This window comes from Wickerhamomyces anomalus, assembly GCF_001661255.1.
Source record: "Wickerhamomyces anomalus NRRL Y-366-8 unplaced genomic scaffold WICANscaffold_1, whole genome shotgun sequence".
NCBI classification, from domain to species: domain Eukaryota; kingdom Fungi; phylum Ascomycota; class Saccharomycetes; order Phaffomycetales; family Wickerhamomycetaceae; genus Hansenula; species Hansenula anomala.
This window is the reverse complement of record NW_017567110.1, coordinates 450,909-471,585: the sequence shown is the minus strand read 5'-3', so window position 1 is coordinate 471,585 and position 20,677 is coordinate 450,909. Positions and strand designations below refer to the sequence as shown.

The 20,677-nt window shown below is 35.3% G+C and overlaps 11 protein-coding genes across 11 annotated transcripts; 6 read left to right on the top strand and 5 right to left on the bottom strand.

Annotated features, from left to right (window-relative positions):
• Position 1: 1 nt before the first annotated feature.
• RDS2 (gluconeogenesis transcription factor RDS2) lies at positions 2 to 1,639 on the bottom strand (the record flags this gene model as incomplete). The annotated part of the gene is made up of 3 exons (XM_019185315.1): positions 2 to 1,368; positions 1,422 to 1,463; positions 1,525 to 1,639. 3 exons carry the CDS (start codon positions 1,637 to 1,639, stop codon positions 2 to 4), a joined length of 1,524 nt encoding a protein of 507 aa, XP_019040969.1.
• A 1,455-nt stretch (positions 1,640 to 3,094) lies between these two features.
• Positions 3,095 to 4,135, top strand: WICANDRAFT_59841 (SDR family oxidoreductase; the record flags this gene model as incomplete). Its single annotated transcript, XM_019182884.1, has 1 exon — positions 3,095 to 4,135. The coding sequence occupies one exon, from the start codon at positions 3,095 to 3,097 to the stop codon at positions 4,133 to 4,135; it is 1,041 nt and encodes a 346-aa protein (XP_019040968.1).
• Positions 4,136 to 4,906: 771 nt separating this feature from the next.
• On the top strand, positions 4,907 to 5,551 carry COX11 (Cox11p; the record flags this gene model as incomplete). Its single annotated transcript, XM_019180724.1, has 1 exon — positions 4,907 to 5,551. A coding segment is annotated over one exon (645 nt), but the record flags the coding sequence as incomplete, so codon positions are not given.
• Positions 5,552 to 5,677: 126 nt separating this feature from the next.
• WICANDRAFT_59839 (uncharacterized protein) lies at positions 5,678 to 6,181 on the bottom strand (the record flags this gene model as incomplete). The annotated part of the gene is made up of 1 exon (XM_019182883.1): positions 5,678 to 6,181. The coding sequence occupies one exon, from the start codon at positions 6,179 to 6,181 to the stop codon at positions 5,678 to 5,680; it is 504 nt and encodes a 167-aa protein (XP_019040966.1).
• A 693-nt stretch (positions 6,182 to 6,874) lies between these two features.
• On the bottom strand, positions 6,875 to 7,921 carry WICANDRAFT_86708 (OPT family oligopeptide transporter; the record flags this gene model as incomplete). The annotated part of the gene is made up of 1 exon (XM_019186065.1): positions 6,875 to 7,921. One exon carries the CDS (start codon positions 7,919 to 7,921, stop codon positions 6,875 to 6,877), a length of 1,047 nt encoding a protein of 348 aa, XP_019040965.1.
• An 821-nt stretch (positions 7,922 to 8,742) lies between these two features.
• RPL5 (60S ribosomal protein uL18) lies at positions 8,743 to 9,645 on the top strand (the record flags this gene model as incomplete). The annotated part of the gene is made up of 1 exon (XM_019181125.1): positions 8,743 to 9,645. One exon carries the CDS (start codon positions 8,743 to 8,745, stop codon positions 9,643 to 9,645), a length of 903 nt encoding a protein of 300 aa, XP_019040964.1.
• A 325-nt stretch (positions 9,646 to 9,970) lies between these two features.
• WICANDRAFT_59836 (putative Xaa-Pro dipeptidase) lies at positions 9,971 to 11,359 on the top strand (the record flags this gene model as incomplete). Its single annotated transcript, XM_019182882.1, has 1 exon — positions 9,971 to 11,359. The coding sequence occupies one exon, from the start codon at positions 9,971 to 9,973 to the stop codon at positions 11,357 to 11,359; it is 1,389 nt and encodes a 462-aa protein (XP_019040963.1).
• Positions 11,360 to 11,663: 304 nt separating this feature from the next.
• Positions 11,664 to 12,041, top strand: WICANDRAFT_20776 (iron-sulfur cluster assembly scaffold protein; the record flags this gene model as incomplete). Its single annotated transcript, XM_019180885.1, has 1 exon — positions 11,664 to 12,041. A coding segment is annotated over one exon (378 nt), but the record flags the coding sequence as incomplete, so codon positions are not given.
• A 1,961-nt stretch (positions 12,042 to 14,002) lies between these two features.
• WICANDRAFT_59834 (uncharacterized protein) lies at positions 14,003 to 14,380 on the bottom strand (the record flags this gene model as incomplete). The annotated part of the gene is made up of 1 exon (XM_019182881.1): positions 14,003 to 14,380. The coding sequence occupies one exon, from the start codon at positions 14,378 to 14,380 to the stop codon at positions 14,003 to 14,005; it is 378 nt and encodes a 125-aa protein (XP_019040961.1).
• Positions 14,381 to 16,169: 1,789 nt separating this feature from the next.
• GIP3 (protein phosphatase regulator GIP3) lies at positions 16,170 to 18,848 on the top strand (the record flags this gene model as incomplete). The annotated part of the gene is made up of 2 exons (XM_019181091.1): positions 16,170 to 18,414; positions 18,559 to 18,848. The coding sequence occupies 2 exons, from the start codon at positions 16,170 to 16,172 to the stop codon at positions 18,846 to 18,848; spliced, it is 2,535 nt and encodes an 844-aa protein (XP_019040960.1).
• A 52-nt stretch (positions 18,849 to 18,900) lies between these two features.
• Positions 18,901 to 20,361, bottom strand: WICANDRAFT_102633 (uncharacterized protein; the record flags this gene model as incomplete). The annotated part of the gene is made up of 1 exon (XM_019180362.1): positions 18,901 to 20,361. The coding sequence occupies one exon, from the start codon at positions 20,359 to 20,361 to the stop codon at positions 18,901 to 18,903; it is 1,461 nt and encodes a 486-aa protein (XP_019040959.1).
• Between the last annotated feature and the right edge of the window lie 316 nt (positions 20,362 to 20,677).

The window sequence follows — 20,677 nt, the reverse complement described above, 5'->3', positions numbered from 1 at the left end:
TTTATGGACTTATTGGAATAAAATTACCAACAATACAACTAGGAATATTATATCTATCCCTTCTGATAGTAAAACTAAAACAACAAGTCTTTCTCCGTCTCCCATCTCTTGTTCTTAAATTACAACTAGTTAAAACAGCTTTTTGACCTTTATCAAATGCAATTGCACCATATTTTTCCCAAAAATTAACAGCACTCTCTTCACTCATCAATTCATAGATCGCCAATTTCCCATCACGCAAATCATCAGCATTCACTTCAACTAAACTCGCGAATTCTTTATTACCTCTATAAATCTCACCTGTTCTTCTCCATAGACATGCAGGAATAGCCATACTTGTGAAAACACGATCATAATCCAACAACATTCTTTCAAAATTTTCCTCCACAAGAATCAAATCAACATCTTTCAAAGTTCTTGCAATGGCTCTGAAAGCTGGACGAAATATACTCAATGGTTTCAAAATCCTTTGCTTTGAAGATTGATTCATATAATTATCCATATAACTTTGTAACCTTGCATAACCTTTGGCATAGTTGTAAGGCTGTAATAAACCAGCTTCCAATTTCGCATTAATGACTTGTTTCAATCTTTCCTCCGGTGATATCTCAGTTGATGGATCAGCAGCTGTTAAAAAGAATTTATCTCTTGCAGAATCCGAAACTTGTTGATGATTTGAAGCAACTGATGAATGCTGTTGGTATGCAATCAATGGGATTTGTCCATTATTATTCCCCGTTGGTGTAGTACCGGTAATTGGTGAGTTCAGCATTGATAAGTTAGTTAATGATAAATTTGTCAACGAATGTGATGTTGTGATTTGATTGTTTAATGAGGGGGTGTTGAATAAAGACGTATTACCAGCACCAGTATTACCGCCACTATTGCTGTTTAGATTGAAATTATCAGCACCAATCAAATCAGGATCATCCAACATTGATAAAAATTCATTTAATGAACTGAACTCGGAACCTGCATGTTCAGAAAAGAAGAACGGTTGTTGATTATATGGATTTTGATTCAAGGGGTCAATTGGTCTTTCTGGTTTCTTTTGGGATTCTCCAGATACGTAGAGTTGCTGCTGGAGGTGTTGTGGAACTGACTGAATTTCAACTTGTGGTTGAATCTGAGAAGGTTGTTGTTGTTGTTCAAGATGATGGTGATGGTGTAGATCAGAAGAACTACTAGCTTGAGCACTAGCTTGAATAGTTGGAGCTGTTTGAATTGGTGGCGTTTGTGAACTATCAGTCTTTGGTTCCAAGCTTCCCTCTTTCGAATTTTGGATCTTCTTTTTCTGCCTTTGACTTATAGGTTCATCATGACATAAATGGCCAATATTTCTCTTTATACATCTGGAGCAAGGACGGTCTGTTTTAGTTAGTGGATCAATTCTGGAAACTTATTCAGCTTTCAATACTCACTATCATCACAAATCATATGAGAACGACGACAATAAACACACGCTATTGTTAAGAAACGGTTAGTCCTTTATTCTCCGGGTTCAACAATATTCATGATACATACCAATCACAACCTTCTTCCGTCTTTTTTTGGTTTTTGGCTCTTGAGGCTTTACAGAAGCTGAACTTCCAGGCTTCTGTCCAATTTCCATTTGTATATCTTCATCTTTTGACGCCATTTGTGAGTCTAACACGTATTGACCCAAGTATTAAAGGTTTCGAAACTTGTTTACACCAAAAGTTATGGAGCTAAAAAATCTCTTCGTTGAAAATCGGAAAGGATTTTGGAAATTTTGTGGAGTAAGATTTCCGAGGGCTATTTTGTGTGGCTATAGTCATGTGACTTGTCCTCGGAAATATAAGGAAATAGTAGGAATATGAACTAGAATCTTTTGTACTTGGTTGAGTAAATTGAAGTAGATAAAACTAAATATCGGTTTTATTCTAGCTATCCAGTAAGGGACAGAGACTCAAATCATACCTCATACTTACAGGGCAGGGTATAGATAAGCTTTCTCTATTGGTATTCATTGTTGAAATATGCACCCCGGTCGCAATTTGTGTCTTCAGGTGTTGACCTAACATTTAATTGCCAGCTATACCTACCATTAGAACTGCCTTTTCGAAGGAAATTAACATATATGGTTTGTTGGTGGATCCCCCTGCTGGTTACCTGTTTTTGAACAGAATAAAGGCAAAATTACCTAGGCAATATCAATCTTCTCAAAATCATACAAGTTATAACATGGTTATATCATCCCTGAGCCTGATTATTCTGCCATTCACTAGTAATATATTGAACCTTGATCAGCAGCATCATTTTATATAAAGCTTTGCTTCAACAGGATTTTGATCATCAACTTAGCCTCCTGTGAACCCAGGAATATTAGTTTCTCAACATGTAATATATGGTACTAGTTAATAAAGCAACCGACCAGCAGGACGCGAAGCCATTTCAAAATTAGCTGAGTAACCTGAGTACTGTTTCCTATGATATCCTTGACAGGTATAAAAAATATAGTTGAAACTTGATGTACTTTTCCAACAACGTCAGCTTGCCCATACGTTGAGTTTTCATGAAATTATCAACGCATTTCTCAAAGAAACTTTCATTTTGTTCAGGCATACAATGTATAGCCACAACCCATGACAACATCATTCCTCATTGTGGTTTATCAGTATTTTCAATGAGAATTGCGGAACTCCATATACAGCTGGTTTCAATTTTCAATTTTAGCTTTCCAAAAGGCCCCCAAAAATACAGCTCTGAACGTCGGTTAGAGGTATCCACCGAGACCCGAGACGCGTTTGGAAGAAAAAAAAACAATGGCCCTTGCAAAAGGCCCAATTTTGACCAACATTTTACATCGAACTTTAATGATGTACGGTGCTAACGGACGCTTATTGAATTGTGATTTGTTGAAAGGACTTCTTGACCCCGTTGAATTCTGGACCTATTACTCGAACAAAAATCTAAAGCCCTCTAATTCCTAAAGCTGAAAACCAATAGAGTACTATTAAAGCATCCACAAAGGACCAAACCACAAGTCAGAACTCCAACTAATATGATTTGTTTCCTGATCCATATAAAGAGTCATTATTGATTGGTTCTACTCTTTATAAATCGAGTTATAATGTCAAAAGTTTTAGTTACTGGGGCAACAGGTTTTGTAGCCCTACACATTATTGGTCAATTGATTGAAAAATCGTATTCAGTTATTGGAACTGTTAGATCTCAAGCCAAAGCTGAAAAGTTGATTAAGCAATTCAAAGAGAAATATGGTGCTGATGTCAAGTTAGAACTTGTTATTGTTGAGGATATTGCAGGTACTGGTGCATTTGACACTTTATTCAAGTCTCATAAAGATATTGGCTCAGTTTTACACACTGCTTCTCCATTCTCTGATGCTCAAACTGATGATTTCGAGAAAGGTTATAAAAGACCAGCTGTTGAAGGTACTCTCAATGTTTTAGGTTCAATTAAAGAATTTGCTCCTCAAGTTAAGAAGGTTGTCATTACATCTTCAATGGCTGCTATTATTCATTCGGATAAACTTTTTGATTTAACATTTATCCATACAGAGGAGACTTGGAACCCATTGGAATGGAAGGACTCTCAAATCAATTGGCAAATGGCTTACATTGCTTCCAAAAAATTGGCTGAAAAAGCTGCGTGGGATTTTATCAAGGAAAACAAGGTTAATTTCACTTTGACAACTGTTAATCCACCACTCATCTTTGGTCCACAATTCTTCGATATTGAAGATCCAAAAGGAACTTTAAACACTTCTGCCGAAGTTATCCAAGGAATGTTGGCTACTGATCCAAACGATACCCATTTATTTGATAATCTAACCAATGTTTCAACAGACGTTAGAGATATTGCTGCATTCCATATTATTCCATTAGAAAAAAATGGAGTTGAAGGTCATAGGTTACTTCCAATCGCTGGAAGATTCTCAGCACAAAAGATCTTGGACTTGATTAACGAACAATTTCCTGAACTAAGAGGTAAAATTGCTAAAGGTGACACAGCTAATGAAGCATCTCTTCAAGCCGTCGGTTATAATATTGATAAAACTGTTGAATTGGTTGGAGGTTATGACTTCATTCCTCTCAAAAAACAAGTTTATGATTCTGTTAAACAGATCTTAGATGCTTCAAAGAAACAATGATTTCATAAAGTATTCTTTTTCGTTAGTGATTAATATTTGCTTTTAAAACTATGATATTGCTTGTTTATTTAATAAGTATATGTAGTCGATGTTCGTGGGTCTTGATATGGGAAGTTGCAACCCTTCTTTTCAGTGCTTCCTTCGTTGACAGTTCTCAATTCATCTTTCAACCACCTCCAAACCCACGTAATAATCTGACTTCTTTTGGACCCATCCATTCCACAATGATTCCCAGTATCCAGGTCCAATTAGTAACATTATGAGAAATATAGTCCAAGCCGACACTAGAATGTAAACCTTCTGGTATGAGCATCACTGTACGGGCTTGAACACGCTTCGTAAGCCACATAAAGAAACAATACTTCAAGAAATAGTGCTATTATTCCTGCTCCAAACCTATCAGCAGGCGATTTTGAGTCCTGTGAATGTGAATTCATCCTTCAACAAATACCATGAGTCAACGAAACACCTTTGCAGTGTGCACTAGTTGATTATGATTATGTGTTTTACGTAATCTTGGTGTCCTTTTTTTTGGTTTGTAAAAACTTTGAAAAAATCAGTAGACGAGCCATAAAGTAAAGAGTACGGTAAAACAGAACTTACACAATGTTTACCTCAAGAAGTATAATACGGAGCTCTATAGGGCATCTAAGGATAAATCCAGTCAGCACGATTACCAAAAGCTACACTTTACGAGCACTTTCCACATACCGTACCCTTCAAAACCAAACCCCAAAGGAACAACCAAAATATGATACTTCAAGCTTGGAAAAGTTAAGTAGAACAGATATTGCCAAGTTGCGTGAAATGCATCGTTCCAAAGAAAAAGCTTATAAAGATGCAACAGCTATCAACTATTCCTTATCGTTAGGTATTTTGTTTTTAGGTCTTTCATATGCCGCAGTTGTTTTATATCGTACATTATGTGCAAGAACAGGTTTTGGTGGTCGTCCAGTTACTGATAAAAGAAAATTCACAAATGATAAATTAGTGCCAGTTGATATGGATAAAAGAATAAGAGTTAGTTTCACTTCAGAAGTCTCAGATATCTTGCCTTGGAAATTTACTCCTCAACAACGTGAAGTTTACATTCTACCTGGTGAAACTGCATTAGCATTTTATAAGGCCAAGAACACAGGAACACAGGATATAGTTGGTATGGCTACATATAGTATTACTCCTGGTGAAGCATCACCGTACTTCAACAAAATCCAATGTTTCTGTTTTGAAGAACAAAGATTGGCAGCTGGTGAAGAAGTCGATATGCCTGTTTTCTTCTTTATTGATCCAGATTTTGCAAATGATCCACGTATGAGAAATATTGAAGATTTGATTCTACATTATGCTTTCTTCAAGGCTCATTATCAAGAAAATGGTGAGATCGTTCCTGTTGACGCTTCAAAAGATATTGAAATGACTCCTGTTAGCGTTACTAAGCTTGGTACTTGATTGAGCTACAGAATTTACTGTATATATACTTAATAAAGACAAACATGCATATATTGAACTTTTTTGAAAGGTAGAATTGATAAATAGAATAAATTAGGTGGAACATTCCTCCAACGTTATAGTTGGACTTGATGGGGATTCTCCTCTTGGTGACGGGGCTTTCGGATTCATTTCAGTGTTTAAACTTAGATCTGGCTTGAACAAGGTTCTTGGAGGTTGGTTTTCCTCAAGCTTAATTTCATTGTTTTTGATCGGCTCTGGTTCTTGGTAAAGTGATGATTGAGCCTGTTCCAAGTTTGATGGTGCCTCTAATGATCCAAATGATTTATGTCTTCTTAGCAAGGATTCTGATAAATGAACTTTATGATTTGGTAAAGCAGTGTTTAAATGTTGAAATATATCTGTAGCGTACTTTTCTTCTGTAAATATAATAACTAGACGGCTTAGTGTTGGTAGTTCTGACCAGTTTTCGACTAATTGGGATTCCGTTATGTTGTTTTGCTTTTGATAGTCAACAAGGTATTGCTTGATTGTGATGGAGACTTTTAAAAGTTCCGGCTTTGAGAGCTCTGAAATGATTATGGTAGTCTTTTGCATCTTCTTATGGTTCCCTAGCCTTTACTTCTCAATTGAACTTGAAAGTAACAGTCTTTTGTTTTGTTCTTATACCTCAGTTGTAGAAGTTGAAGGAATTTGGACCTCAGCTTTTTCTCATTTCAGCATTGCCAATATTTTTACTTATCGCCACATACGTCAACAAACAACATCAACACACGTATGGTAATAAGCATATCGAATCATTCAACTACATAAGAGAGAAAGAAATTCCAAACGTATTCTTGACTTCTTTTCCTTGAAAGGCAATAGTCCTTTCCCTGAAATCGCAATTTGTTGTTGTCTTTTGTATGGAGGCCATGCTCGACTCAGCCTTTGCACGGCTAAAATGGCAGAAAGCGTAAAACTTATCAACATTTTGGTGTCAAAATCTCAATACTTGAATCTTGGTATTTCATTGAATGAAGGCGCATTTGTAACTGAATGAAACGAAGTTTTGCTATTCCTATGTTGTTACTGGTTCTTCATTGTCGTCTAATCACCGACGGCTTTGTAGCAATGACAGAGTCGTCGAAGCCTATCACAGGTCATAGGTTTTACATGTCTTTCAAATAAAATGTGATCCGTTGTTAGGGGTTTTTGTGTGATCAACTACAGGCTATGAACATTCACTATTTATTGTAAGCTAGCTGTCTAGTCAATATTATTCATTTGAATAAAGATAAGTATCAATCATTAGTCACAAAGCAAAGCATCTCTCAACTGATTCAGGATTATTTCCCCACCAATGAGGCATAGTAACAACCTTACCAGCACTAAAGAAGATGAAAATAGTAGCACAGCTAAGTTGTATCCGGTATCAAAAGCAGCAGCTAAAATATAGTTGTATCTTTTCCAAAATCTGTGTTTGTATCTGAAAAGGTAAAACATCGACACAGTACCAACTATTAATTGAGATAGATAACCAGTTGATAGATTTCCGTAGAAATTTGCTGCTGTTGCAGAGAAAACTGTAACGTTCCATAAATTGAATTTGGCTCTTGGAAATAATCTGTGTAAACCATAAATAACAACAGGAGCTAGTGCACCAAACAAGAAACCAAATGGCATAGGTCTATCAAATGATATAGCAAATAATCTAGCTGGTCCAATTAAAACATATTGGACAGCCATGGTATTATAAGATTGTAAGCTTTGACCAGTCCATTGATGCAAAGGATCAGCTTTAGTACCATCTAAGAATTCTCTCTTTGTATCTAAAATCCATCTCATAGCACCATAATTCACTGGAACACCAATCATTTGACCGAAAACTTGTGAAAAGAAAATAGTTCTTGGTGGAAGGTGCATATAGTGTCCAATCTTTTGATCCTGTAACATATATTGAGCTCTGTACCAAGCATCACCTGCAATAGCACCATAAGAGCTGGCACCTGCTGGATGACGACTACCGTTTGTGGCTTGGATCATAACTCCATATAGTAATTCATTAAAAGCACCAATAGGGAGTCTAAAATTTGATATAGCGTACAAATAACCTAATGGAGTAACAATCACTGCACCAAAAGCTAATGGAATAAACATGTTACCTGTAGCTAAAGTTGTAATCAAAACAACGAATGTAATAAGGAACAAAACAACATACCACCATAATGGAACATATTTGTAAGCTGGTTGTATTTTGTTCAACCTATCCGTATAAGTTTCATTGATTGACACATATTGTTTTTCATCATTCTTTCTTTGTGAATATCTTTCCCTAAATTTTCTCCATGCTTTCATAAAATCTTCACGACCAAATAATGCAAGTCAAGATATAGCGGATACATATGCTGCATAATCAAAGAAGATTGTCCAAGATTTTTGGACTCTCATACAACATAGGAAATTCATATTGATCATTCTGCAACAAAAACCATTTATGATAATAAAGGGATCCAGTCGATTTGGTAGTAGGTACACATGAGCTGTGAAGAGTCAAGACTTCTTTATCTTGGCCATCTGCTTGTGGCAAAGATGCAATACTTTGTCTATATATTCGCAATTTGGGCCTGTGGTTTCCTGGTACTTGTTATCATCTTTGAACCATTAATATTGAAAGTGTTAACTCATACTTTTCAAGGTTAAGTCTGTGTTCAAAGCTAATAATACAGCTCGACTTCGTTATAGCTGGTGGGTACGAACATATTGACTGTGGACAGTGGACAGCTCAAAGTCCAACTGATTGGATCTGAACCCTCCCTGATAGCCAAATACCGATATCAGAGTTCATTACCTGTTATACTTGGAGCTAAAAGACTGTGAAGTGCTACTTTGGAGTTTGTACTATGTAAACTCACGAATCCACAGTTTTCAAAATGTGTCAAATTATCAGATTGGACAAGCCCTGAAGCCCTAATACACATCATGTGACTTTCTATTAACATCCCAACACCTATACAAATTTTTCAGCGATATTGTTGTTAAGCACCACACCATAGTTAACTCCATCTTCAACATCTTCGTGAAAAATTTCCAGTGAGGAAAAAAAATTAGTATAAGCTAGAAATACCTAATTTCTTCAACATCATTTCAATAGGTTTAATACTCGATATCCATCAACAATGCCTTTCCAAAAATCTGAAAAATCATCAGCTTACCACTCACGTTTCCAAACCCCATTCAGACGTCGTGCTGAAGGTAAAACTGATTACTACCAAAGAAAACGTTTAGTTGCTCAACACAAAGCTAAATACAACACTCCAAAATATAGATTAGTTGTTAGATTCTCCAACAAAGATATTGTTGCTCAAATCATCTCATCTCAAATCACTGGTGATGTTGTTTTCACTGCTGCTTACGCTCATGAATTACCAAGATACGGTATTACCCATGGTTTAACTAACTGGGCTGCTGCTTACGCTGTTGGTTTATTAGTCGCCAGAAGAGCTTTACAAAAATTAGGTTTAGATGAAACTTACAAAGGTGTTGAAGAAGTTGAAGGTGAATACGAATTAACCGAAGCTGTTGAAGATGCTCCACGTCCATTCAAAGTTTTCTTAGATGTTGGTTTACAAAGAACCACCACCGGTGCTCGTGTCTTTGGTGCCTTAAAAGGTGCTTCAGATGGTGGTTTATACATTCCTCACTCTGAAAACAGATTCCCAGGTTGGGATATCGAAGGTGAAGAATTAGATGCTGAAACCTTGAGAAAATACATTTTCGGTGGTCACGTTGCTGAATACATGGAAGAATTAGCTGATGATGATGAAGAAAGATTCAGAGGTTTATTCAAAGGTTACTTAGCTGATGACATTGAAGCTGATGGTTTAGAAGATATCTACACTGAAGCTCATGAAGCTATCAGAGCTGACCCATCTTTCAAACCAACTGAAAAGAAATTCACCAAAGAACAATACGCTGCTGAATCTAAAAAATACAGACAAGTTAAATTGACCAGAGAAGAAAGAGCTGCTAAAGTTGCTGCTAAAATTGCTGCTTTCCAAGCTGAACAACAAGAAGCTTAAATTTAATACTGTTTTTTTCGAATAATCTAATTATATAATAAAAAAAAAGTTGAAAAGGTTCTTAAAATTAAACACGATTGTAGAAGATCATTTCGTTTATATTTAGTTTTACCTCATTGATCTATGTGATTGTGAACACTCCGAGAAAGTTGAAAAGCCGTTTAAGATATGCGCCATAATCTTGATAATTGTTGGCCGATCCATAACTTGAAAAAAACCAAAAAACGTACAAGAATCCTTTGCCGAATGTCTTTACTATTTCCTTTTACAAGTTATGTTCAAGTCCCTTGGATTAAGATCATTAACTAGAACATTTGCCACTACAATGCCAATTCCAAAGAAATATCCAGCAAGACAACATGCTCTTAATGTTAAAACTCATTTGAAAACCAAGATTCCAAATCTATCAAATCATGCATTATTTTTAAGTGGATCAATTCAAGAATCTGATAAATATAGTGATTCTGCAAAACCTTTTAAACAAGAACGTTATTTTTATTATTTGTCTGGTTGTAATATTCCAGGCTCTCACGTTTTTTATGATTTGAACAAAGAGGAATTGGTTTTATTCTTGCCAGAAGTTGATCAAGATGATGTTATGTGGTCAGGATTGCCATTATCAATAAAAGAAGCTGAAGAAAAATTCAATGTTGATAAAGTTGTTTATGAAACTGAAATTGATTCATATCTAACAAAATATGATATTAATTTAACTCCAGATATCAATGCAGCCAACAAGCAATATAGAAATTTTTTGGAAAGTGATGATAAGATATTATTCTATGCATTGGATGAATCAAGATTGATTAAAGATGATTATGAAATTGCATTAATGAGAAAAGCTGCCAAAATAACAGATAATTGTCATTTAGCAGTCATGTCTGCATTACCTATTGAAACCAATGAAACTCATATCCATGCAGAATTTGTTTATCATGCAATTCGTCAAGGTTCAAAACATCAAGCTTATGATCCAATTTGTTGTTCTGGTCCAAACTGTGGTACTTTACATTATGTTAAAAATGATGATGAGTTAGGTACAAAGCAAAGTATCTTGATTGATGCAGGTGCAGAATGGGAAAATTATGCAAGTGATGTTACAAGATGTTTCCCAATCACTGGTGAATGGACTAAAGAACACCTTGAGATTTATGAAGCTGTTAGAGAGATGCAATTTAAAACTATGGAATTGATTAAACCAGGTGTGGAGTGGGATGAATTGCATTTGTTAGCTCACAAGATTCTTATTGAAAAATTTTTAGAATTGGGAATTTTCAAAGGTGATAAGCAAGAAATTTGGGAAAGTGGTGTTAGTGCAACTTTCTTCCCTCATGGTTTAGGTCATTTATTAGGTATGGATACTCATGATGTTGGTGGATATCCAAATTATGATGATGCTGATGAAAAATTAAGATATTTAAGATTAAGAAGACCATTACAAAAGGGAATGGTTGTTACTGATGAACCGGGTATTTATTTCTCACCATTCTTAATTGAAGCAGGCTTTAAAGATGCTAATAAGAAGAGATTCGTTGATGAACAAGTTATGAAGAAGTATTTACCAGTTGGAGGTGTTCGTATTGAAGATGATATTTTGGTTACAGAAACTGGGTTTGAAAACTTTACTGGTATCACCAGTGATCCGACTGAAATCTCCAAGATTGTGAAAGATGGTATTGCTAAAGGTCGTTCATACTTCCATAATGTTGTATAAGAGATTTTAAAGTACTACATTTACCTGATTATATCGGACATAGCTTCAAATCTTATTCCCGTGTTAACTCCATACACTCAATTTCGAGCACGTGACTTACCCGGTCCGCGATTTCGGCCCAGAGTCACCGCTTCGCAGTTTTTGCCATTTTTCCTCAGTGCCATATATAATCAAATCTGTTTGCTTTCAAAAAACATAGAAACTTATTTTTACCATTACAACAGAAATAATTAAATCAAAAATGTTTAGATCAATTAACTCATCAATCTTAAAGAACTCTTTCAAACCTATTGCACAACAAACAAGAAAATACCATCCAAAAGTCATTGATCATTATCAAAATCCACGTAATGTTGGTTCATTAGATAAAACTTTAACAACTGTTGGTACAGGATTAGTTGGTGCCCCAGCTTGTGGTGATATTATGAGATTACAAATCGAAGTTGATGATAAAAGTGGAATCATAAAGGATGTTAAATTCAAGACTTTTGGTTGTGGTTCAGCCATTGCAAGTTCTTCATATGTTACAGAATTATTACGTGGTAAAACTTTAGAAGAAGCTGCTAAAATCAGAAATAACGAAATTGCCAAAGAATTAAGTTTACCTCCAGTTAAATTACATTGTTCTATGTTGGCTGAAGATGCTGTTAAAGCTGCTATTAAGGATTATAAAACTAAACAATTCCGTTCATGAGCGGGTTTTGTAAAAGAGGCATTTTCATTATAAATTTCGGAGCATATTATTTTGACAAAGATGTTTAACATCTATTATTTGGGGTATTCTTATTTGAATTTTGGAGTTTGTTTTATAGGTATTGAGTTTTTTTACCAGTTTTTTGATATTCAGAAACCAATGATTTTTGGTCACTTTTTTTTCTTCACACTTTTTGGAAAAGGGTGTTTGAAAGAGCTACAGAAATGTACTTGAAGTACAAGCAATGACTAAGAAAGAGAAGATGAAAAACTAGGCACATCCTAGTATCACGGATAGTGACTACTGTTTTGTATAGTACGAATTGAAATCGTCTATTGTTTGTTTTTGGAAAGAACGTAGTTTTGCTGACTTGTTGCCTTTATCTGATTGAATAGATAATTACTTTTTCTTCTAGATCAAGAAAAATTTCTAATCGAATATCGGCGTTCTTGCTTAGTCATCTGAGCCGCGAATACAATTTGTGAAGATGTTAAGATTTCGAGCTTGAATTGTAGAATATTGTTAAGGAGTATTTTGGCTATAGTATGGATGTTTTGATTGCATTGGTTTAAAAGATCGTATATCATATAGGGAGCTTATTCGGAGCTCCAATCTTGTATTCGTCCGTCAAAAAGATCATTTTCCAAGTCCGAGTAAAGCTTAGAGATCATGTTTTACATGTCTCAGGTAATAGATATCACAAACTGATTACTCTAGGGTCCTTTTGTTGTTTGATGATATTGACAATATATTATTTTAATAGTTTTCATATTCAAAGTCACAGAAAGGTCATGATGGCACCTTTAAGAAGCCAGATCTAAGTTTTCAGTTAAGCCCAAAACATGATGAATGCCTCCAACTGCCTATATTGATTGAGCCAAATACATTACTACACTATGTACATAGTTAACTTATTGTCATGCCATTAACAATTATTCATAATTATCATCTAATCAATTAACAGGGGAGAAATTCTGGTATCTCATTCCAGAAACCTTAGAAGGATCATCAAATGCTGGACCTCCTTCAAAACACATATAACCTGAAGAATCACAACATCCTTCACAGCATAGGGGATACCAAATCCCACAACAAAATATATTAAATAAAAAACCGTGGTTTTGTTTGTCTCGTTGTGTTGGTCGAGGTGGTCGACTTTGTTGTGTAAATTTCTTCCTCTGACTGTTGTCAGATTGTTGACGACGTCGTTGATCAACTTGAGAAGTGCCTGTATTATTATTTGAGGATACAATCATTGGATCAATACGTCTGTATTCTGGGGCCTGTACATCATCATACTCAGGTAGCTGATCGTTTTGATGGGGATGATTAATATCATGATTATTTTAATGATTTGAAATAGTAGTAGTTGATGGTATCTGTTCACTGGCATCTGTTCCAGGGCTCATTATATCGTTTGGAGAGTCATTGAGTATTATTAGTTCCACTGTTTGTATCTATGTACTAGGTGATAGGTGATAGCTCTTTCTCTCGAAACATCTATTTCATTTATAAAGATTTCGTATTTTCCGTAAGGGTCCACAAATTTTCCAGCCGCAGCCAGTCTAAAAAACCAATCGTCACGAGCTCGGAAAATTGCATAGGTTTACAAAACTTGAAAGATCTGAGCAACTAAGTGAGCCTATATCTATTGGTGACTTATTCGAAAATGGGATAGGTCTTTTTGCTTTCAAATGGTAGGAAAAGCTGTTTGAAATTGCTCAAAAAGGATGTTTCAATGTTCAGACAGCTGAACAACTTAACCCAAGACGAGGGTTTCTTTGTATATCTACTGAACACACAACTACATAAAGCTTAAAACTCCAGTATACATAAAGCAAAGAACATAGCGTTGTTATTTCATTCTTGTATTAAAAATACGATATAATATTAATTATGACTACTTCATCAAAGTCGTGTAAACATAACCTGGTCTCGATATCAACTCACTAAAGAGTATTAAAAGAGCCGTTAATACCAGCACACATTAAGTTCCCACTGCAGCACCCTTCAAAGCATAAGGGAGACCATAATCCACAACATAGTACTGTATAAAGGATACCATGATTTTGCTGTTTATCATCAATTTTTTGTTGAGAGTCGTTGTGCTTCTCGCTAGAGCATGATTGATCCGATTGCTCAAACCTTTGACGATTAGGGGCTCCTTTGATATTTTGACTCTTATATTCTGGTTCAGCAATTTGGTCATAATGTGGAGGTTCAGGTTGACTGAGACCTTGGTTCTTTGGTGCACCTGTGTAATTAGCACCAGGTGGTAATTGTTCTTTTCGATCACTTTGAACTGGTTTTGATATACCGTAAGGCATTTTTTTGACTTATTCTGGTGTACATCTGATAGTTTAAATTTTAAAAGACCAGTTTGCTCGTGATTGAACTCTTGATACTTGGGAATGAGCCTCTATTTATAAACATTAGCACAAATAGAGGTGTTAATGACGGGAATAACAGGACTAGTAATTAAGTAGTCACTGGTCAGGCTAAAATGTAGATCCAATTCGCGATTTTTACTTTTATTGTATTATGTAATCATGACGTCAAAGTACTTGAGAAACTGTCTGAGACGTGAGAAGTGGGGAGAGGAAGCTGTTTGGCTGCCTGCCTGGGAGCTAGGCGGGGGCTAGGCTGGCTGGTTGGGCGCTGGGCAGAGCACAGGGAACCAGGCTGGCAGTTGAACAAGGCAGCCTTTGGAAAGAAACAGTTTGTATTTGAAACATGGTGAGGTTTTGTGCCTGTTAAATTCCAGTGTTTTGGTCCAATTATTCGACATTTGTAATAGGCTAATTCTGCCCTTTTGAACATGTTCCTCTTTGAATAAGCTATCTCCGATAATACAGCCTGAACTAGGTGAATTGAAAGCAATAATAGGGTATTTGAAGGCAGAAAAGTCATTGATATTGACAATTCATTGGCCTGGAATTCAACTAAATCATCAAATCCGTCATATCTCTACTCTTTAAGCCAATTATTCCCTAATTAAACTCCACAAATCAACGACATCAGCTTAATAATTACCGAGCATTGGGCGTTACGCGCAACACCGCTAAACCAAAAAATTCTCTATCAGAACAAAATCATCAAACATCAACAATTCAAATCCAAAAAAACTTGAAACCGCTTCAATTCAACTTATCACCATATCCGCCACCATCACCAACACCCTTAGACACTCATAAATCCACATACAGAGCTAGAATCTAGAGCAAAAGATACATCAATCTCCATTACACTCAAAGTTGCTACCCGAACACCGTGGGAAATTTTTTTACTATAAGGTTATATCGCATCTCATCACCAAGAAAATAATCTCCTATTCCATTACTATTGTTGCCATTTCAACAAACAAAAGACAAAATACATCACCATTCAAAACTGTTTTCAACTATTATAAACTGGTACTATTGCTGACCTCCTCAAGTCTACTCGATGACTTCGGTTCATGATTTAAATGGTGGTACTGGTGTTCCGAATAATGACGGTACTACAAACTTAGATGTTGATTGGTTTTATAGGGGCAAGAAGAAGTCTAAAAGATCAAACTCAACCAATAAGGAAAAGTCAAAAGTCCAACCACATCATAACCATCAAATCAACAACAGCGCTGGTCCTTCACTTCCAGCCACTCCTACATTATCAAATGATAACAAATTAACTCCCACTTTAACCCCAGATGACCAAATCAAGCCTTCGAATCCACAACCTGAACAACAGGATAATCATAGATCTATCTTATCACAACAATTGAACAATAGACCTAGATCTGCTTCTGATTCAAGCAAGTTTAAACCACCAACTTTCAAGAAACCAATTGTTAATGTCTCAACTTCTTTGAAAAGATCCAACTCATTGAATGAGTCTCAACATCAATCTGGCCCAAGCTCAGCACCTGTTCAACAACAACCAAAGCAAAGAAAATCAATATTCAGTGCATTTTCAAAACTCAAGGGGAAATCCTCATCTGCATCACATCAACAACAACATGCTCCTCCACAACAACAACCAAAAACTTCAACCTCATCTGAACCTATATCAATTCCTTCGACTCCTAAATCTTCTGCTCCATCAACTCCAAAATCATTACCATCATCAGTGGATTCGATGTCTCCAACTTCAGGATTATTATTGGGTTCATTACATCAATCTCCATCACAATCACATCAACAAGAGAGAGTCATTTTGAACAAAAATCCAAATCGTTCACAATTACCAATTAAAAACTTATCAAATATCAGATTACGTCGTGTTACATTTGCATTAGATAAACTACCTGATGATCCTCCTCAACAAATTCCTTCAAGAAGACCTAAAAAGGGCAATGTCATTGTTGTGGAAGATTTAGTTGCAGGTCCTTCAAAGTTGAGCGTTGGTATTACAAATGAGTCTCAAATTGAGGCTAAACAGTATGATGAGAAAGATTTGAAGGCAGTCATGGAAAACCAAAGAAGAGCATTAGAAGAGGCTGAAAAGCATGCACAAGAGGCTCATTTCGCTGCAAGAAGAATTGCAAATGAAGTCAAGAATTATAAACATTCCAAAAAGAATGAAAAAGTTCAAGAAGATGAATTGGATGTTGTTGCTGATGATGTTGGAAATCTGGAAATTGATAAACCTATTCATTTACATGAACATCATTATGAAGAAGAGGATCATGAAACAGATGAGGATATTCCTTTAGAATTGATTTATACAAGATGTTGTCATTTAAGAGAGATTTTACCAATTCCTGCAACTTTAAAACAGTTGAAGAACAAACATTCACCATTGACAACTTTGAAAATGTTGAATCCAAAGCCAACTTTGATTGATGTTTATTCATTCAGTGATTTCATTGCAATTGTTCCAATCAAGAATTTGGTCTTTGATAACGTTTCCATGAATTCTGAAATGTTGAAAGTTATATTATCATCATTGATAAACTCAACAACTATTGAAAAATTATCATTGAAAAATGTTCCTATTGATGAGATTGGCTGGAAATATCTATGTAAATTTTTGTCAAGAAATAAATCAATTTCAAAATTAGATATATCACAAATGAAGGTGAAAAGTGATTTACCATTGTCACAACATCGTTCAGAAATGGACTGGTCATTGTTCATAAACACTTTGGCACATCGTGGTGGATTAGTGGAGTTAATTTTGAATGGTTGTAAACTTTCCACATTAGATTTTTGCAGACTAATTGATGAAGGACTTTCAATTTCAACTAAAAGATTGGGTTTAGTCTCTATGGATTTGAACTTTGATCAATTGAAAAAGTTGGCGTCTTGGATTACTTCAGAATATTCAACTTGTGAAGGTGTTGATTTAGGATTTAATGATTTATCAATTGACAATAATTTGAAACCACTTATCAAGAAGTTGGCAAACAATAAAAATCCAAGATTGGCTCATATGAGTTTCAATTCAACAGGATTAACAAATGTGGAAGATGCTGCTTTATTGATTCGTTCTTTATCCAAATTAACAAATTTGAACTTTTTGGATTTGAGTAATTTGAAACAAATTTTCCCAGGAATTATGCCTTATCTAAACAAATATTTGCCAAGATTTCCAAATCTACAAAGACTACACCTTGATTCTAATGAATTGAGTACAAAGAGTTTTAGCATTTTGTCAGGTATTATTCCAAAATGTGTACATTTGATACATTTATCAATAATGAATCAAACTGCAATCAGTTATGCTGCAGCTGCTACTTTATACAGTGCTGTTAAATCTTCAAAAACAATGTTGAATTTAGATATTGATTATGATTTGATTGATGAAAAGATCAACTCAAGAATTGCGGTTTGTTTAATGAGAAACATGGAAAGAACAATGGGAGATGATTCACATCATCATTTAGATTCTTATGATGATATTTTATTTGATGGTTCATTAATTGCTGAAAGTGCTGGTAAATTGTTGGAAAAATTCAACACTAATGAAATTGAGAATGATGAATTCAGTAAGAAGTTCCTTAAAAAGAAGTTTTTGAACAAGATTATGGAATCAAGATCAAACATCAATAAAACTATTGATGAGTTGTTGACTAAACAAGAAAACAAATTGCTTTCATTACAAGAAAAGGAAGATTTATTAAGATTTTATTTCTTGGATAATTCCCTATTAAAGATTTTAGAAATTTTCCAAAATTTGAATGATGAACATTCTCAACAATCTGATGTCCAACCTCATCAAATGGTTACCGAATTGAATGAAGGTAAAGAGACTCCAATTGATGTCGCTACTGGTAAACCAATCTTGTTGCGTTCTGTTTCTCAAACTTCAATCCAGGCTAAAAAGCAAGAGGAAGAAGAAGGTGAATTCCATAGATGGGGTTTTTTCGTTCAACAGCAACGTCAATTATATCCAAATGATAAAATCGAGCATCAATTACCTTTCCGTCAAACTTTTGTGCCTTTAACATCCCCTCAACAACAACAACAACAGCTTCAAGAGCCATTGCAGCAAGAACATCATCAACATCCTCAACCTCAACAAGTCCCACCACCAAATCAACAAGACTTAGCAACTTGGGCTAAATTACCATCTGGAGAAGAATTAAGAGATGCTGTTATAAAAGCTAAAGGTATCAATTCGATAAGTGATTTGATTGATAATGTTAATGAGCATAGATTTAATTTGGATAAGATTTATCCAACGATTAAAGAACAATCATCAAGCGCAACTAGTGAAAACATTAGTGATGAAAGTGCTGATGAATATCAAGAAGTTGATGAAGTTTATGATAAGTTGTTGAATAGTTTACAAAAAGTTCGGTCAAATAAGTGACTTTCCTTGTGTTATTTTCGTTATGTACATATATAAATGGGTATGATTAATATTAATGGTGTTTTCTAAGCATGTTTAAATGTAACAATTTTGCAAAAATCTTTTGAGCCTGTTGTTTATAATTTTCCTTTGTTTGTTCACACGAATTACTTCTGCAGAAAACACGATTTGTGCATCTAAATAGTTCATGATCATCCAGTGAATTGATGCTGAGGAAAACATCCAAAGAAACATCTTTAATTGCTTCAATTTGTTCATCACTTGAAATATGATCTGAAATAAACAATTCTTTATGAAACTTCACTATGTTTATAATTTGTTCAAGTTGAAAATCTAATTCAGGTGGAATGAATTTCTCCAGTATAGAAAAAGCCCAAATATAAGTGATTTCATCACATATTGCATCGCCCATGTCCACTAAAAGTTCAACCTTGTTCTCAATTGTTTTAGGTGCTAGCTTCTTTTTGTTTGTGTAATAATCTCGATAATTAGTATAAAGATCCTCCATGTCACATTCATGCTTCCTTTCAGATAATAATGTGAGAGTGCAGCCTGCTTCTTTTTTGGGAATAGTTACCAAAAACAATCTGCTCCTGCAACAGCAACACGAATAATACCTTGTATTACTTATGGTTTGGTTTTTCTCATTTGCTGTTCTTGATTTTTGATCACAAAAAAATGGAAATTTAAGATACAACCCATAATAGGTAAAGCAATTGAGTAGACAATCTTTCAAGTTGGGAAAATGGGTGCCTGATTTAACTAGATCTTTGATGTGAGAAATATCTTTCAGCATTGGCACAACGACCTCTTCGTGACAAATTCCATAACCATGTATTTGAATTTCTTCTTCTTCTTCTTCCTCTTCCTCTTTTTCATCTTCATCTTCTTCATCTTCTTCTACTTCTACTACCTCTTCTTCATCTTCTTCATCCTCTTCTACTTCTACTACCTCTTCTTCATCTTCTTCTACTTCATGTTCTTCTTCCTCTTCTACGTCTACTTCATTTTCTACTTCTTCTACTTCCTGTTCAACCTCATTCTCTTTTTCTCTTTCATGGCGCACCACATCTTCTTCATCTTCACTTTCCTTTCCCACAGTGCTGTGAATGGCTTCATCATTGCTGCTTTGATGATGTTCTTCCCTCATTTTCCTTCTTTTATGAATATTGAGATATTCATCGTCATCCCGACTTTCATCATCACTGGAGAAAGCAGCCACAAAACATAACTCATCCAATCGACATTGTTGTTTCCAACGTTCGGCCCTAAGTTCTCTGATCCATTGATCTCTAAATTGTAGCGTATACTCAAAACTGCGCACAATTAATCCGAAATTGGCTTCTCTTTGTTGCTGATATATCACTGCATTCTGAAGATTTTGGTTTAATGAGGCTATTTCGTCCTTCATTCGAGCATTGCTTCTAGAAAATTCAACCAACATAGTAGATAGCTCTTCTTTCGAATAACCTGCTAATTCTGATAAGTGAACAGGATAGTTGCCCAAAGCCATTTTGAATTGAGGTTTCTGATTGCCTCGAGAGCCCAGTGTAATGCGAGCTGGGTAGACCTCAGCTGAGCTTCGATATCAAGAGACCGTTGAAATGTAAACAAAAGTTCACGCGTTACACCAAAAAATCACGAAAACCTCGAACGTGAAGTATTCGCGAATTCGAGACACATCCTTTTCATACATGACCTTTTGGTATTTAGTGTACGTGCAACTATCTGATTGATTCATGTGTATACGTTTGTAGGCTGATCTGTGATCTATGATTTGTGAATGCAAGTTCAGGGTAGAGACCTTATTAGAAATGAAAGCGTATGAA